The 18144-nt window shown below is 45.9% G+C and overlaps 1 protein-coding gene across 2 annotated transcripts in view; it reads left to right on the forward strand.

Moving 5' to 3' along the window:
* Window positions 1–11322, forward strand: part of GRIA1 (glutamate ionotropic receptor AMPA type subunit 1) — a 120977-nt gene extending 109655 nt beyond the window's left edge. For both annotated transcript variants that reach the window (XM_058815439.1, XM_058815441.1), the window contains exons 15-16: window positions 5986–6120; window positions 8063–11322. In XM_058815439.1, the coding sequence (XP_058671422.1) occupies window positions 5986–6120; window positions 8063–8251 (324 nt within the window). In that variant the 3' untranslated portion in view covers window positions 8252–11322. The remainder of the gene's footprint in view (window positions 1–5985; window positions 6121–8062) is intronic.
* Window positions 11323–18144: the final 6822 nt, after the last annotated feature.

Raw genomic sequence — 18144 nt, forward strand, 5'->3', positions numbered from 1 at the left:
GAAGGAGGAAATTTCTCCCAACAGTTTTTTGGTAGGTTGTCATATTTTATTCCACCTGGCCTAATTGTCTGACTCTTCACCAAATGCTTTATTGCATTGTAAAGCATTCTGGGGCTGACAGACGCTATTTGAAATCAAATGCTGCTCTTCTCTGCAGCATTCCACATAACCAAGAATAACCCTTCTATAAGACATGCTACACAATATGGCATGGGTCCCACTCAGACAAAACTCTGATTGACTTGTAGAGTGCGTGTATTTTGCAAGGTAACCAACTGAGCAGTAGTCACCATATGAATGAAAAGTAGTCACTTCTGCTGGGAAACTGGAGCCATGACACAGCTTCCATAATTCCTTCACTACGAGCCTGCATGCGTCAGTGCCAGAGAAATTCCATAGCCAATAAAATACCCATAAAAGAAATGGATGTGAAATCAGTTTAGTTTAAAACAAAACCCCCACAATACCGTGCTTTATCACGATTCTGTTGGGAAAAAATACAAAGAAGAAGTAGGGCTTCGTTCCGCACCGTAGGGTAACCAATAGGGACAGAAAGAGAAGGTTTGGGACACATGGGTTTATGTGGATCATATGACCTCAACATTGACCACATGTTATTTACATGTGATTGGAAAACACCATCACACACATGTGAATCACGTGAATAAATGAGATTGGATCCTGAAGTCATGAGAGCTGCTTGAAACTCCATGTGTACAATCAGTAGGCAAACCTTAAGCCACGCAAGCTTTTTCTGGGAGTGGAAGATCACAGTGAAGAATCCTGGCTATTACACAAAACGATCTCATCTAATCCTTGCTCAGCGTCTGCACCGTGTCTGCAACAGAAGTGTGACATGAAACATGAGAGAAGTCAACATAAACTTCACCTGACCCCTCTCCTACCTACAGAAAAACCAAGAAATTGCATTGCTCACTTGTTCTCACAACTGCAGCCAGGCAAACATGCCCACCTATTGCCCACCCAAGTTCTATCCATTTTTATCTCTTGGGTCCTTTTGCACCTACTGTAAACAAGCTGAGCTGCCCAGCTGCTCCATGAGTATCCCCTTCCTTTTTCCATGGTGTCTACAGTCCATCTGAACCCAAACTCCAGAGAAAAATGCTCCTGCTTTCCTGAATATTTTGTATGTCATGGCATCCCACAAGGTGCTGGACATTGAATCCATGGCCCCAGCTGCATTGCCAGACAGTGGGACACCCCAGGCAGTGTCCTGCACTGGGCAGCAATGTCCCTGCTGCTCTTGTCCCCACTGTGAACATGCAGCAGCCACCCTTCACATGGACCCAGGGATTTTCCAAACACACTCACCTCCAGCACTCCACATAGCTAGAAACCATCCACCAATTCTTGAGCTTTTCTGAGTCCCCTCTGTTGCCACAGCAGGAGAGACAGAGACACTGTAATAGGCACTTCCCCAGAAGGACCTGATTTTGAAAACAAGCACAGGATGGACTTTTTGCAGGCTATGAAATGGGCTTACAAGGGATGCCTTATGTTGTTGAAATGAAATGACAAGGTACACTCTAAATTTTGTGGCAAATGGATATGATTCCTGAGGCTTTTGCAAGGCATTGGGAGAAATGGTCTTTTCCTAGACCACGATGGCAAACTGCTTTCAGGGACACCCAGGCGTGTCATGCAATTAAAAGACCTTTATCAAAGACACACATTTCCCAACCATCTTCTCCAGTGACAGCATTTTGGTTTTATTAAAAAAAAAAAAAATTAAAAAAAAAAAAAGGAACCAATCCTGCTAGTGCCTTGCCCTGGCTTTGAAGGAGATTGGCAGATTTTCAAATCAAAGGTGTTTTATGCTGATCAACCCCATCCCCGGCCATCCATGCACTCCAACACATCCCTGGCAGCACTCTGAGACAGTGGTCAGTGCTGTCCTTCATTGCTGAGCTTCAGGCCTTACCCTACCAAAGTCTGCCCAGCTTTTGGGGTAAAACCTCAACTTTTGGAGCTGCCATATGCTGTAAGGACAATTCATCTTCTGGAGACTGCAACAACTCAAGGTGCCACCACCCTGTGCTGCCAATGGGCTCTGCTCACACTGGGTGACAGAAGGGACCAGCCCTGCTGGGAAACTCAGCAAATTCGGCCTGTTGTCTGTCAGCCAAGGAGAATTAAATAATGACAAAGGGGATGATGGACACGGTGCCACGTTTGAGAGTAACAGACGGGAAGGTGCCTGGTTGCTGCAGCAACAAGGCTGGGAAGATGGGTTTTTCTTTTGGGAAGATGGGTTTTTCTTTCTCTTTTCACCTGCCAATCTTCCCCCCACGTCAGGGCTCTGCTGCTGCGGGAGACGAGCAGTGACATTTACACTCCCACTAACAAGCTGGTTCAGTGATGGGCAGCTCTGCAGGAGAGCATCTGGAGTCACAGAGCCTGAGCAGAGAGAGGGGAGTGTCCTCCCAAGCACATAGAATAATTTGGGGCTTTTTTGTTGTTATGAGCATTACTGGGACAGGATCATGCATGGAAACAGCAGGCAGAGCCACAGTGGGGCACTCAGGGCCTTTGACCCTTCATGTGGGTCAGGTCCTGCAGCTGATGGGAGCAAGGAAATGTCACTACTGCCCAAAGAACGTCCTGCATATCCTGCTGGGAGAGGGAAGGAAGAAAAAGGATATTAAAAGGAGGATTTGCAAGAAGTCAAGCATCACCACAGGAGCAGTTTCACTTCTCAGCCTGTTCATAGCAGCAGGCTGTGCCATCAGCCGTGCTCCTGCAGCTCAGCATTCCTCAGTGCCCCAGCAATCTGCCTTTGGCTCCTTGGGAGAAACCTTACTAAGGAACCAGAAGTAAAACTCAGGCTGCTTTTCCTTCCCTGTATCTTACCCCACCACTGTGTCTCTCAATGCTTTCCTTTGCCTTCTGGATAAGACAATGTTCAGTTCACCCAGAGTGTCACAGTAATAATAGGAACAGCAGTAATAAGAGTAATAACAATAACAATAATAATGCTGCTGCAAAATAAATGTAAGAAAAACATAACAGCCCTGAAATGAATTGTAGTGGTGGTGCAGGAAACTGCTTTGGGTCATCTCCTCTCTCTTACTGGTTGTTCTGCTGCTGGCATGAGGAGGAAAGTGGGAATTAAGAACCAGCAGCCTTTCCTGGCTGCCAGACTGCTCTGCCACTGCAGACAGCTGAGGAGGTGCCTCATTGGACCATGAACCCCAAACTGGGGGAGGAAATAAATATCATGGCAAATGAACCCTGAAATTTGTGTATTCCTATGCCCAACAGAGCCAAGGAAGGCAGATTTCCTAATCTATGGCTGCAAGTCAAAGACTATAATATGGATTGCACTGATCCATTTATTTGAAGGAGAGCATCAATGGGTTTTCTCTTGTCTAGAGTGTCATCCTTTTGCACAAAGCTTGGACATTCCTGATATTGTGGAGATTTCCACTCTCCTGCTAAATCAAGGTGAACAATTCGGCTGACAATCATTAGGAATACACAGATAAACAGGATTCTGTCCTGTCCCCATTCTTCCCTCTGAGCAGAGAGCATGTGCTAATCAGCCACATTTCATTAAGAAGCCAGGCTAAAAGATTAAGATGCTGAGAAGGGCAGGCCCTTTTAGTGTCTTTACCCCTCCCTGAAGTTGGGGCAGCTCCTTCAGACTGAATTTTAATGGGCAAAGTACCTGATATGTTGTAACACAGTTTCCTCACAGTAATTGCTCTGCTTTTCTACATCTCTACTAAAAAACTCCCAGCATTTCCCAACTGGTGCTTAAAAGTACACCCAACAATCTGCAGAGAAGAGATGACTGAACAAATATACAGTCAAGCCTGGGGGAAAAACTGCATGAAGGCAGATTAGAAAATGACCAGAGAAATAATCTTTCAAATATTGAAACTGCAGAAATTAAGAGGATATTTGCAGAAATCTCTCATTACAGAGAGCACACAGGAAGCATCAAGATTACAACCTGACCAGTGCATGAGGGTTATACAAGGAAGAAACCCATGAGGGTTATACAAGGAAGAAACCCAATCTTTCCACCAGCACATGGTGACCATAACAAGTCCCTTGCCAAAGTGATCAACCAGCAAAGCACAGAAAATGAGGTCACTTGTGGAGTTTTTTCCAGCAACTGAAACTCAGCAGGGATGGTCCCATAACAACCTTTGCCTCTTTCAGCAGAGGGCTCAGGATGGAATGTTGCTCCCCATGGTACCAGAGCCCACAGTGGGAGCACCATCTGGGAAGAAGCTTGGCAGCTTGCATGGGCAGTGGGTCCATGCAAGGACCCACTTGAAGATGTGGAGATGAAGGAGAAATAGAAGAAAAAATATCTTTTTAGCATTCTTGACCGGAACCCACTTTTCTTCTAATTTAAAAAAAATATATATATTCTCTTCTGTTACAGGAGGTTATTTTAATTGTGAAAATTGAGATGTTTCCACGCCTTGAGGGTAGACTTTTTTGCCACCAAACCCTAATGCAGAAAAACACAAAATCCTTTGCAAAAACACTTGCCTGAAAGACTGTACCAGTGTCAGGCAGACTGCCCTGTAGTGAAACCCTCCATGCTCATGTTGATGCTCCAGTTTGGACCCTTTCAACGTCACTCCAATATCCTTTTCTGATTCCTGAATCCCCTCCCTTCCCCAAAACTGTGGGTTGCTTCTTGTAAAACCTGCCAAGAATCAGCTGTCCTACAAGGGCAAGGAACAGGCTGTGCCATCCACCAGCCCACGTGTCCATGGAGCAGCAGAGAGGAGCACCAAAAGCTGTGCAGAGGCTTCCTCACCAGCTGCAGACACTTCCACAGGCACCAGTGCTCTCCTTTAAATGTGTGGCTACATCTCAAACGAGCCACGTGCAGTTTCCCTCCCACGTCCACAGAGCAGGGCTGTCAGTGCTGCTCAGACTCCTGGTGGCCCCAGCAGATTTGCGCTGAGCTGCTGGGCTGGCCCTGGGAAATCTGTGCTGTCAAATGTGTACGGAGTGAAAACTGCAGAGCGGCAGCAAGCATGGAGCAGGGGACTCTGGCTGGTTCACTGCAGAAAAAGCCTGTCCTAGAAACAGGAGCTGAGCCAAGTTTGGGATCCTGTTTCTGCCCAGATTGTTCTCACACCCCAACTCGACCTGGTCATCGTGAAGGAGAAGGTTCTGAAAGCTGCAGGGGGTGACATCAGGGTTAGATGTTAGAACTTGGTTTCCCTCGCAGTGAAATGAGTCTTTCTGAGCTTTGTCTCTTCCCCAGAGAGCCGTGACGATTCATTAGGCAATTGTAAAATCAGAATGTGGCTGCTGACTAAAAGTTGTGGCTCATTAATAGCCCTGTTTATTGCCAACCAAATAATTAGCTTAGACATGCATCAGCAGGCCTTGATGGCATATGAAATAACTGCCTTATTACATAGAAATCAAATGAGTTTCTGAGGACAGCTCAGGTGTCACCTCAACCCCAGAATTGAAAAGGAAGAGGAAAAAAAAGGAAAAAAACCCATCCACTTCAATGTGTTGCTCAGCAACAGAATTTGCGGGGGAAACAATCTAGGAATGAAGGAATGAGCATTTCCAAGAGAACAGGTTATTTCAGGCAAGACATCAGGGACGAGCAAATGTCACAGAGGAGGAAAACTTCAATTTTTTTCCTCCTTTAATCAATAATTCAAACTAAGTATTTTGGATAAAACAAGCATTTAAGCTAGCTGATTGAAAAACAGAGATCCCAAACCTTTACCAAGAGTCACATTGTTGAGGAAATGTTTATTTGTTTGTGTGAGGGAAACGTTAGATTTACTAGACACTGAATTAAAAATTGAAAAAACGCTCTTAGAAATGTCACTTGTTCATTTAACGAGGAAGATGATGTAATGCCAGTTCTGCTATGTTGTGCAGCATCCTTCCCAGAGCAATCCCATGCTAATTTTGCTGTTCTCCTTTCCCGTGTGCCCTCCCTTCCCTCCCTTCTCCTGTTTCTTGCAGGACAAGACGAGCGCGCTGAGCCTCAGCAATGTGGCGGGGGTTTTCTATATCCTCATCGGTGGGCTCGGACTCGCCATGCTGGTTGCCTTAATCGAGTTTTGTTACAAGTCCAGAAGTGAATCAAAGCGGATGAAGGTGGCAACCCATTCCACGGCCTTTCACACCTCCTCTCTGATCCTCCCCCGGCTCCAAAGCTGCCTTCAGAGACGGATGCAGACCATGGGTGGAAAGCCAAGACATAGGGATAATGAAGTGACTGTGTCACTCAGCTTGCTAGAAAGGAATAGGAGCATCTGAGGAAGCTGAGAGAGGGTCAAGTGGGTTGTCATGGGGAGTTAATGCAAGATCAGACATGTGGCAGGATGCTAATTCAAAATCCAGACACAGAGCAAAACCACAGCACAAGCAGCAACAGCAATACATTGAAATTCCTTAAAATGAATGAAGGCAGGCTATGGCAATGTGTGTGCAGCATGGATAAAGTGTGCTGGGGCTGGTGTGATACAGCCAGTGCTGCAATATGGAAAAATCCCCAAACCCAGGCTCCTAACAGCAAGATAAAACTGGGAGAGTGCAGTAATGATTCACATCCTGTTGTTCCCTTTGCTGGCACCCTGCTGGCACCATTTCCAGGCTGACAACACCAATACATGCTCAGAGCATTGTTGCCCTGGAATGGATGATGTGGGCCTCCAAATCCCAGAATTATGGATACTCTTTGAGAGAAATTGGCCTCCAATGTCTCCTGTAATGCTTTTTTAAACTCCACCCTGTCATGGTCTTGCAGAAGCATATTTCCTACAGCCCAGGAGATCTGTTTCAGCCCTAAATTCTCGTGTGCCTGAATTTCTGAGTGTTGTGTCAAGAGTGAATTAGATTTGAGAGCCTTGGAGATAGACATTTAAGGCAGCACCTGTGGAGCACATATATCTGGGCAATCCTTTACACAGATACTGTGGTGTTAGGGGAGGCAGAGGGATGTGTGACACATCCCTGGTCTTCCTCATCTTCACCTCTTCCATGACCATGGAATTTGTTATGGAAATATGAAGCACGCAGTGAGTTTCAAAAAATCCAAATAGGTTTTTATTTCACTGAAACTCACCCAGAATCATAAGGAAAATAAGCAACTGCTTCTTTGTGTTTTATGTCGCCATTTCACAGCAGGCTCAGTGTTTTGTCAGCAATAATAACATTTCTAATGCACTGAAAATGTGCTACAGCTCTTTTCCCATTGAGGTTCAGGAAATTCCACAGGCAATGAGAGCTACCTTGAGCACAGGGGTAAAATAATATGAACCAATAGTGTCCATGGAACTACAAAGATTAGATTATCATTTGTGCCCACTGTAAAGCTAGGTATGGCACAAATGCACTGCAAGAAAAGTGTCAGAGTGCACTTAATAGCTATTCCAGATTTATCTGTTAGGGATAATTCTTCACCTGAATATCACAGTCCAGAAAGAATGATGGTGCCCTTGGAGATACCTTGAATGGAAAAAAACCAAATTTGCTTTATCTTTTAGTTAAATTGTTCTAAACAGATCGTCTCCTTAGATCTCTGAAAGTGAATGTTTTGGATGGATCTGGAACAGGAAGATGGAATTTTGTTTCCTGAATTAGGCTTACATTTCCTAGTTACCTCAGTCATCACTGTAGACAAAAACACAGGCACATGCTCAAGTTGTCACATGAGGAAAGTTAAACATATGTTTGCAGTGAATCAGAGTCCACCGTGCATAACTGTCCTGGAGTAGCAATAGCATCTCTATGGGGGAAGTGTGTAAAATACTTCTGCTCAGATCCAGGATGACTGTTCTTATGTTGTAGAGTTTGAAGAGGTTTTTGGCATATGGCACTGTTGCTTTATGCCCCAAAATACTGCTGAAACATTTAATTTTGCATGTAGAAGAGGTGTGAATGAACAGAGCAGATGCAGTGGGGACATGCAGAAAGTGAGAGTATGAATGGAGACAAGGAAGGGGAGAACAGTTACAGAAAGAACACACTGGTTAATATTATGATTTCTCCAACATTGCAAAGGACAGGGGGAGACCCCCCCGTCTTTCCTAAAAAGGGTTTTTGTTTAATCCCACAGCAATCAATCAACGAAGCCATACGGACATCAACCCTTCCCAGGCCGGCTGCAGCAGGAGGCAGTGGAGAAAATGGACGTGTGGTCAGCCACGATTTCCCCAAATCCATGCAGACAATCCCATGCATGAGCCACAGCACTGGCATGTCCCTGGGAGCTACGGGATTATAATTGGCCTTTTGACCATTTCCTGGGTGAGAGCAGGGGCAGCCCAACTCCACCTCTCCAGAGCCAAAAAACATATCCAACACCAACAAGACAAACGATGATGACAGAAGGGACAATTGGATGGATCTTCTCAAGGAAATCAAATAAATTTCCCTTTTTATTTGCAAACAGATCCACTGGCAGGAGAACAGAAACAGGTCTGTACTGCAATAAGGAGAGTGTAATGGGATTTTACAGACTCGTGAACCATCCCTGATCAAAGAACCACTGGAACACTAATGAGGACTATGCCATTTTGTTTTAACTTGGTTGTTAATAAGTCTTAGTGTGTGCAATATATATATTTTTTCTTACTAATTCCTGTGGTGTCAGGGTAACATCAGCCCTTTCCCCCTTCCCTGCTCAGTCCTTCAATCTGGTTTAGTTTGGGATGCAAACCACAACGTCTGAGCTACTAAAGGCAAAAAAGGAAAGACCAATATGTGGCAAGCTGAACTCAGTGCAGGGCGTCAGCATTGACCTCTTTTGTCCATTGTGGTTCTGCCTTCTTTTTTCTGTGGTGAACTTGGGCTGTGGAGTTATCTCAGCAAGGCAGACAGAGCTGCCCCAGCTCTCCCTACAGCATGAAGGACTCGATGCAGGAAGAAACCTGAACACAAACACGAGGCTGTTTTACAGGGGGAGAAGTGATGGGTGAGTTTGGAAAGCCCAGGTAGCGTGAGGACAAAGCAGTAATTCTTCCAGAGATGATGAGTGGTGATTCAAGAGGAAAATCACGTGCCTGGAGTGGAGAGTGGCAGACTGGAGCAGAGGGTTGGTCTGAGATCACGGTCGGCTGCTAAGAGGGAAAGTAGATGTGGTATTTATTCCCCTCACGTGTGACTCTCCTGCCCAGGTTATTGGGGGCTAATAAGCAATTGTGAACCATTTCTTCATTGCTTAGCTTCTGTGTGTGCTCCCTTTCTGGTGGTCACATAAGGGAACCACCTTGGGCCAGGAACAGGCCATCTCCAGACACCCAGTTCTAGACAGCTGCCAATCAACCAGCGCTACGTGCTACAAGTCATGGGCTGCAACGGGGACCACCCTGCCCTCCTGCTCTGAAATCCCTTTATGGCCATTCTTCCCTAACTCAGAGGGACAATTTGTAGGTAGCTGGCCAGAATGGATTCCTGGAAGGAGCTGCTGAAGCAAACCAAGGAGGAGATCATACAAGCAACCATGACATGCTGGTCACACTCAATCTCCCCACCAAGCTGGAGCCTGTCTGGGTACAAAGCCAAGCGTAGCAGATTCCCACTCTGCTTAGAGAGGGGGAAGCATCCACAAGTCAGGAAAGCAGGCTGCTGACCCCAAACTTGGTGTTGTAGAAACCCACAGTGCCAGGGGGTCCAGCCACAGGCCTGGAGGTCAAGGGGGCAAGAATGGTTTTCCAGAACCACACAAAAGGTTCATTCTGTGAATCTCTGGCATGGACAGACAAACACTTCCCACCCTGGTGGGCCTGAGAGACCTCAGGGGTGTGACATTCTCAAGTGAAGGATTCCCAGGGGAGCACCTGGTGAGAGAGAAGATCTGTGGGGCAGGGGCTACAGTGAGCCCACTTGGCCAGCTCCCATCTCACTCATGGCAAATAAAGTTCAAAGGTTCTCACAGAGTCCAATACCTGTCCAGGGACTGAGCTGCTGCTGGAGCATTCTGAGCTGCTTTTTCTCATTTTCTTTACTCTTTTCTGTTTTTTGCAACACAGCAAGAGAGGAGCCAGGAAAGAAGGGAAGGTGAAGAGAAAATGATGTAGGCAAATGACTGGTACAGGTCTATGAGAAGAATCTGGAAGTAAGGCTGGAAACTGTGTGAATTCCAGTTTCCATTAGTGTATGACTGTGCAGAGCAATACATTTACCACTTCTAACACCAGCCTGGTCTGAAGCATCTGCTCCACTTATCCACTTGTCATGCAACAATTTGGAGACCAGCAAGTCAGAGTCAAGGTCCTAAGCCTGGGCACAGCATGTCTTGTGCCAATGTTTTCCTCTGTCCAAAACTGGGAACATTGTGATCTTCATCTCTCATCACTGAACATGAACTGTGCTAACAGCCACTCCAAGCACCACTTCAGGGCACCTTCTGTTGCTCATCATTCTTTTTTTACCCGCTTTTCTTAATTTTAATGTCAGTTCTGTGTAACGCTAGCACAAGTGGAGGCATCCTTATCAGCACAAGCTCTTTTTTTCCATGTCCAGAGCCCTCAGATGAGTCTCCTGTCCCAGCTCTTGTCATGTTCTGGGCCAGTGTGGTGGGAACAGGCTGCTGGTAGCCACCAGAGCCCCATCCTCCTCCAGGAGCAGGACCCCATGGCAGCAGGTCACAGCAGTCTCATGAGCAGCAGCACTGCTAGAACTGGCCACCTGTGACATGAAGATGTGAGATGCAGCTGTGTGAAAGGCTTTTGATCAGTGGAGGGGTTACAGAACAAAACAAAAAAAAAAAAAAAAGAAAAAAAAAGGTGAATAGGACAAAAGCGTGGAAAATGTAAACTTGTAATATGTATTTTTACTACACTTTTCTTAAAAATAGAGTAATCGTAAAACTCTTGAAGACATTGACATTTTTTCTCAACAGGATTCCATATTTAACAGTTTTGGCTTTCATTAAATTTTGCTCTTTGGTACCTGGATCTTTTATTTAACAGCTATATTTGTTTTTAACTCTCTTTTGGTTTCTCTTCCTTTCTTTTATTTTCTTTTCTTTTGGCAGTACTGCAAAGGATTTTGCTTTATCAAATGCAATGGTGTTTTTCTTTTCACATTCTCTTTTTTTGAAGCAACATTTTTATTGGTAATTATTATTTACACAAAAAATAAGAAAACTATCAGCTGGAATTTTAGAACCAAGGATCCATGATCCATTTCTCATACCTGTCCATGCCGTTTTGTGCCAGTGCTGGATGTGTGGAAATGAAAATGATGTTACCCCTCAGGCAATATTACCCAACCTGAATCAAAAGAGATTTCTTTGATTTTTGCTGTGTCTGACTTGTGAACAGCAGCCGAATAAACTGCTTCAGGTTGAAATTGGGAATCTATCTAATATTTACCCAAGAGTCAGGAAACTAAATATTCATTGGGTTCAAAATTTATTATTTTGCTTTGTTTGGAGTCTTGTGGGGTTATTTTTTGAGGAGGGCTATTAGAGGATTTTAGCTTGTTTTTACAGAGAGGGAAGACATGGCCAGCTCAGAGAAAACTCAGAACCAGCACTGGTCCAAAAATCCCTACTAGAATCAGCTTTCCTAGGAGCTCCCATGCTGTTTCAGAGGCTTGGACATTTAAGATGCTTCTCACTCAGTTTTCACACAACTGACCTGCTAAGTTCCTTATCCAAAAGCTTGTTGAGAGGGGAAAAGAGAAGAGGATTTAAAGGGTGTTGGACATTTATGCAAATACTGACAGCTCCTGAGGTAAACTGCACTCATTAATGTCATGGTGTTGTGGAGCACTTGGTGTCACAGGAGTCCCCTTCCCACATCCTCACTCCCAGTTATCATCTGGGAAAGCTGGGACACACAAGTGCCTTTGGACCAGGCATCCCACAGGGCCAAGGTTAGAGCACCAGAATCTCCAGCATCCACAAGTGGTAACTCCCCACTGGTAAGTTTTAAATACAGAATCAGCAAGGGACAGAATTAATAAGTTTTGAAAGAGACAGTGAACCCTGAGGCTGCAAAGAGCAAGAGATTCCCAAGTACTGGGGCCTGAAGGAGAGGCTTCCCAAGGGCAGGCTATCCTGGATCAGCCCAGTTTGGTCTTCCACAATTCCCTAGGGATCCAGTGCTGTGCTGGGGGCTTGGATTCTGTCACAAAATGCCCTTCTTGCTCAGTGGTTCACTCTTGGTTCCCAGTGAGATTGCAAAAATGCACAAGAAACATTCCTTTATATCTCAGCATAAACGAGACAAAATTTCCTCCTAGTGGCAAACCCACATATTCCTTCTAAAGTCTCCCGCAAGAATCCATCTTCAGCAGTTATTGAAGCAAAATAAAAAACCTCACTGAACCCTGAATTGCATCAGGAGAGCAACAGATGCATCACCCAGTCCATTCCTTTGCTGTGGGGTCAGGACCCAGAGCTGGGATGCTCCAAAAAGATTTGGCTGGGCTGGTTTGTCCCACCTGCCACCAAGTGCAAGGAGAACTTAAATCATTGAAGCTCAGGTAAGGGACAGGGGGTGCATCAAAGTGTTCTGTAAACCAGTGGGTACCACTGGCTCCACTGTTCACCTCCAGCAGCTCAGTGCTGGGTGTCCATCAGAAGTTTTGGGAGACATGGGGAAGTTTTCACTGTGAACACTCAGGCTCCTGTTCAGTTTCCAATGACATGGTCAGTCACCCAGGTCTCACACGTGGTTCTGGGTCCCAGGGGAACATTTCTGTGCACATTTTTAAGCCATGTCAGAGCTTGGGCACCACCTTGAGAATGGGAACACACGGGTTCCTACCAGCAGAGGTACTAGCTTAACCCCAAATCCCTTTTGGGGATCTGTGTGGCCTCTGATGGCTTTTGTGCTGCTGGCCCCTCCTAAACACAGATACCCCAGTTACCTTCATGTTAGCTGTGAGCATAAATCAGTTTTTCACCCACCAGTGCTGGTTTTGTGTCTTGGTGCCCCACTGCTGACTGAAGTCCCCGTGCTCTCATCTCTGATACCCAGTTCATTAATTAAAAACAGAGATATCAGGATATCACAGTGCCATGCACAGCTGCCCAGCAGCCTGCAGGAGGGCAGGGATTTTGGGGTAAAACCACATGCAAGCCCCAACTCCCTGTTGCTCCATCTTCATTACAAAGATGACACTCTCCTCACCTTCCTTCTTACAGAGCTGTTCTGTTTCTTTCCAGACACTTGGTCGTGAGTGTTTGAGTCTACAAGAGGGATGAGTTTAGTATGCAAGAACCTAGAACAGGTTCTCCTAGGAGCAGAGGGGTAGCTTGAGACTGATCACTGCATCAAAATCCTATTTCCACCCTGGGATTCTACACTCAGCATCACTTTCCATTTCCCTTCTGTCCATCCCCACCTCTCCTCCATCTGTACATCAATACAGCCCTCAGCACTGCCAGGTTCTCCTCTCCAGGACCTGGAATGGGCTCTGGGTTTGCACATGGTGTTCTCTTAGAAGCAGATAAGTCCCTATCACCATATAGCTTTAGAAAGCAAATTAATTTTGGGATGGGGCAGGAGTGTGGATCCACCCTGGGCAGAAATGATCCCATAACCTCGCACACTGTCCTTGGGCAGCAAGGAGCCCTTCAGTGGAGCCACAACCCTGCAAAGTGCTGGGTTACCTGTCTGTTTCCAGAGCACTTGGGCTAATCTCCCTTTTTCTGGAGTGCACTTCTCACAGGGAGGCATTTCTGTCTGGATGCCAGGAGCAAATCTGGGAATCTGGGAATCACCTCCATGAACTCACCTGCTGAACCTGTGCCAAGGGAGAGCTGTCTCTAGAGCAGTGAAACTGCAGCCCTCACCCCCAGAAGGGTGATCACCCCCTTCCTCATGCACTAACATGTAAACACAGACATTGAGAGGCCTTTCATAGCCCAAATTACCTGTCAAAGTATCTTTCTATTCCTAAGGATCAATGGGGTATAAAGTAACAGCCTCAACGTGTGTTCATTACTCTGCAGGGCTGGTTCAACATGCTCTCTGGATCCCTTCAGCAGTAATTCCTTCCCTGTTCGAGCTGGCATCAAAATTAATGGCATGTTGTGTTCTATAAGTCCTGACTTTCCAGATGAAAGGTACAGGGTGTTGTTCCCATCAGTGTTACAGTGTAATAAATCAATGCTTTCCCATTGGAAGGATTTCAGACGATTTCACAGCTCGCTCTCAGGAGCTCTGAACACAACCTGTCTGCCAGGCCATTGGCTCATTGAGAAAAAGTTTGCATAAAAACAGGAAAAAGAGGGGAAAGCCCAACATTTCATTGTTGTAGCCTGCTTCATGAAGGATGCTGGGGCCAGGGCAGCAATGGCAATGTTTCCCCAGACCCCTTCTCAAAGGGGGCACAGCCAAAGGGAGCATATTCCCTGCACCAAGGGGGCTATGGATAAGGCCAGCAGAGGCTGGGAGGGTCTCACTGGATCACATAGGATCAGAAATAAAATTAGTTTGCCTTCTTACTGCCAGATCTAAAACAAACTGCTCCCAATTTCCAGAAAAGCAGCAGGAAAAGGACTGAGGCCAGGACAAAACATCCCTCAATCCCCAAAAGGTGCCCACAGAGTTCCTGTCCCAGCTTCTCTGAAAGCTGCTGCCCACTGAGCAGTTCACTTACTTAACATCTTTTCCAAGTAAAACTTAAATTCCTCTGCTCCCAGGAGCACATGTGAAAGACAGGAAGAGGCTGAACTTGAAAGGGGAGCCGGTTTATTGCCTCAGATTAGCTCAAACTGCATGACGAGCTTTCCTCACTTCAAAACCAATGTTGGTAACCTTGAAATCTGCATTATTAATATTTCAACATGAGTCCCATCAGGAGCTGCTGGAAGAGCTCTCCTGGACTCGTGACAGCTCGTCCTGTTTGATTCTAATAATATATGAATGCATGAGTTAAGAAGACATCATTAAAAGTACATTAAGTTTAATTATGCTAGCAGCCACAGACAGTGGGAGCATGGGCTTAATGCAGAATGCATAATTAGATCAGACCTAATCCATTAGATCCATATTTGTTCAAGAAAATGCTCCTTGTCTATAAGTGTCACTGCAAAGTGATCCATAGGGTTTGGAGGGGCAGCAGCATTTTCTGGGGGTTATTCCCTCCCACCCCTCTGCCCTCCTCCCTGCCCAACATCCCTGTGCACACAGCTGAGCCCTCACTCAGCTCCTTGTCTGTTCACTTTAACAAAAGCACACAAAAAACAAAGAAAGAGATCCCCAGCCCTGGCATCTGGAGGGATGCTGCAGTGGTTTTATTATTTACCATAATTCCATAAGGTATTATGGCCCAGATCTCCTTTGCAAAGACCTGGTCCCACCAGAGGGTCTGTAGATGCAGGAATGCACCAGTCCCAGGTGGGTGGGTGGCCTCACAACCCACTTGAACCAGGGATGGAAAAGGACGATGCCTTTACACCAGCTCCCGGAGTATTGGCTGCAGAGTGGCTCGGGACAAATGTCCAAAAACAACAAAAAAAGACAAAAATAAACCAAAATATGAATGCAGAAGTGTTTCAGCTCCTTCTAGGGTTGATCCAGCTCTCTCCACTAACACCAGGAGGGTGCTAGCATGGGCCTGCAGCTGTGGCAGCAGGAAAGGTGACACATCCCTTTTGCAGCAACCCTAAATCCACCCACTGCATCACTCTGCAAAGCCACAGCATTCACAGAAAACCACCATCACCAGTGGCAGCCATGGGTTTTCCGCCCCATCTTCACCCCTCAGCAGGGATAAGTGGCACCAGCAACCCCACACACCCAGAAGCCTCACCATGGCAGGGACATCAAATCTGCCCTTGCCTGAGCCCACAGGGGATGAGGCTGCTGTGGTTTGGTGATCCCCAGCTCCTGCAGCCAAGGGCTTGTGCCATGCAGTGATTTCAGCAGCACCTCTGATGCCTTGTGAAGGCTGACCCAGAACAGAGACTGATGGAGTTAAAGAATAAAGTAGAGATTTATTAGGAGGCCTCAAGAGATCCACCTTGAGCAGCGCAAGAGCCCAGCCAGGGGCTACACCCAAGATGAACCCAAAATGGTCACCAAATGGCCACAAAATGGTGACAAAATGGACAACAGGTCACAAGGTCTCACACTTTTCCCATTTGTGTGCTGAGGTCCTGGCTCAGCTGAATGAGAAGATACAAGGTGAAGACTTGGGAAAACTTTCTTTCTCTAAGGAAGCAGTTGAATTACAGTGAGTTGTGTATACTCCCAGCTCCTGATGGACTTTTTGACATTAGGGGAAATATTGGAAGCAATCTAACCTCGCAAGATCTTTTAGAAAAAGTATTGATCTCCCCAAATGGGCAGCAATTGATATGCTCAAAGAGAGCATTGTGATCATTCCTGTTTGCACTGCGTGCATCCAGGTTCCATTTAAAAGTGCAGAGAAAACCCCACAGTAAAAAATCAAATATGAGCACAAAGATCAGCTCTTTGCAGAAATAAACCAGAGGACCTTTATGGCCTCATCAATGCCCTTTGGTGTGATAATCCATATGGCAAGATAAAAGGATAACTCCTGGTGCTGTTAATTGTCCTTTCCAAAGGAAAGCAATTAAACTACTGCATTCACTGAGCAATCAAAGGGAAATCTAAGTTAACCCCTCTGTGGCCAGCTTGCCCCAGCCAGAGCTCTGGCATTCCTGAAGGGAGATGGGTTAGAGCTGCAGTCACAAGCCACACACTTGCAGAGACTCGTAAGCAAACTTTAGGCTCCAACATCCCCCTGTGAGATCCCACCAGACATCTGGCAGAATTCTGCAAGATGCCACGTATCTCCATCTCTGCTGCAATATATTTTGACAGGATCCTGACACAGCCACATGACCACAGTGTGATCAGCTTTTAGGTTTCATATGAAGAAGTGTTTTCATTCTGGTGTAAGAGAAATCTCCCCACCCCTCACAGACCATATGCCACATTTTTAGTACATTTGCTGATTAACCAGAAAGCAGGAAGGGAGCTTGAACACCACTCCTGTAATTCCTGGATCCTCTTTTAGAACAATTGGCACAGAAAGGGTTGCATCTCCTGTTTCTTTTTTTAAAAAATGCAAACAGAAAGATTTTCATGGGGTCAGTGGTGCTCCATGAGAAGTCCAGGCGTCCAGGTGGAAGGACAGGTCACTTCCCATCTCCTGCAGCTGTGGGGAGGATGGGGGAAAAGACACTCACTGCTTTTAATGCCATGGGTGGGAGGGGAAACTCTCAGTGCCTTCCTCCTTCTGGTTCTGAGCTGTTCCCCAAGCAGGAGTGTAGGCAGGAAAAGCTTCCTTATCCCAGCCTGTGGGACTGGTGCTTAATCCCCTCAACAGCACAGAGCTCTTCAGCTGCTGACAGAGACAGGAGGCTGCTGGGCAGGAATAATGGGAGGCAGATTAAAAGGGGTCAAAACAGAGCCTGAAAACAGCTGAATTATGTGTCTGGGGCTTCATAAGACTGGTGAAAAGGGGAGGGGTATGACATTAACAGGAATTAGGACATTGCAAAGGGAGACTTTCTGTCAAAACTCCAAAATGCATGCCCTGAAATGAGCAAAACCAATTACTTTGCAGGTCGGAAAATACTTTTTGGTAACTGTAGTGCATCAGGTAGTGCTGTGTGGCAGGAAGAAAAGATGGAGCCTAACTCCAGGCCAGGAAAAAACAACCAAACCTGTGCAAGCAGGCTGCAAACCAGAGAAAAAACCCTCTGTGCTTCCCCAAAGATAGACTCCGACAGACTGCTGTGATTTGTTTTGTTGGTCTGTTTTTCTTCTGAAGCTGCTTGTGTTTCTAAGGGAGGGAGGTGTGGTAGGTTTAATGTAAATGAGCTTCATAAAAACATTTGATTTTTGTGGGGGAGCTCATTAGCTAAAATGAAGACTATAAAAGAAAAGTTGTCAAAGTGAGACATCTAAAGAGAAGATAATGAGTTGTACTGCAAAGCATAACTGAGTGCAAGGAACGTACATATAGAGCTTCTCTGAAAGATTTATCTTGCAACCACTGTTAAATCACATGGAGAATTGAAAGACTTTAAATTTGGGGAATAGACAGGATGAAAGGCTGTGGTTTGACATCATGATTGAGGGACTGATTGCAAGACTCCCTGCTGCTGGAAAGAGCAGATGAAGATCTAGATATGCTGACTGATCACAATGAGGATGTTTGCCCCTAATGGGACAATATGCT

The sequence above is a fragment of the Ammospiza caudacuta genome, chromosome 16 (genome assembly GCF_027887145.1).
Source record: "Ammospiza caudacuta isolate bAmmCau1 chromosome 16, bAmmCau1.pri, whole genome shotgun sequence".
NCBI lineage: Eukaryota > Metazoa > Chordata > Aves > Passeriformes > Passerellidae > Ammospiza > Ammospiza caudacuta.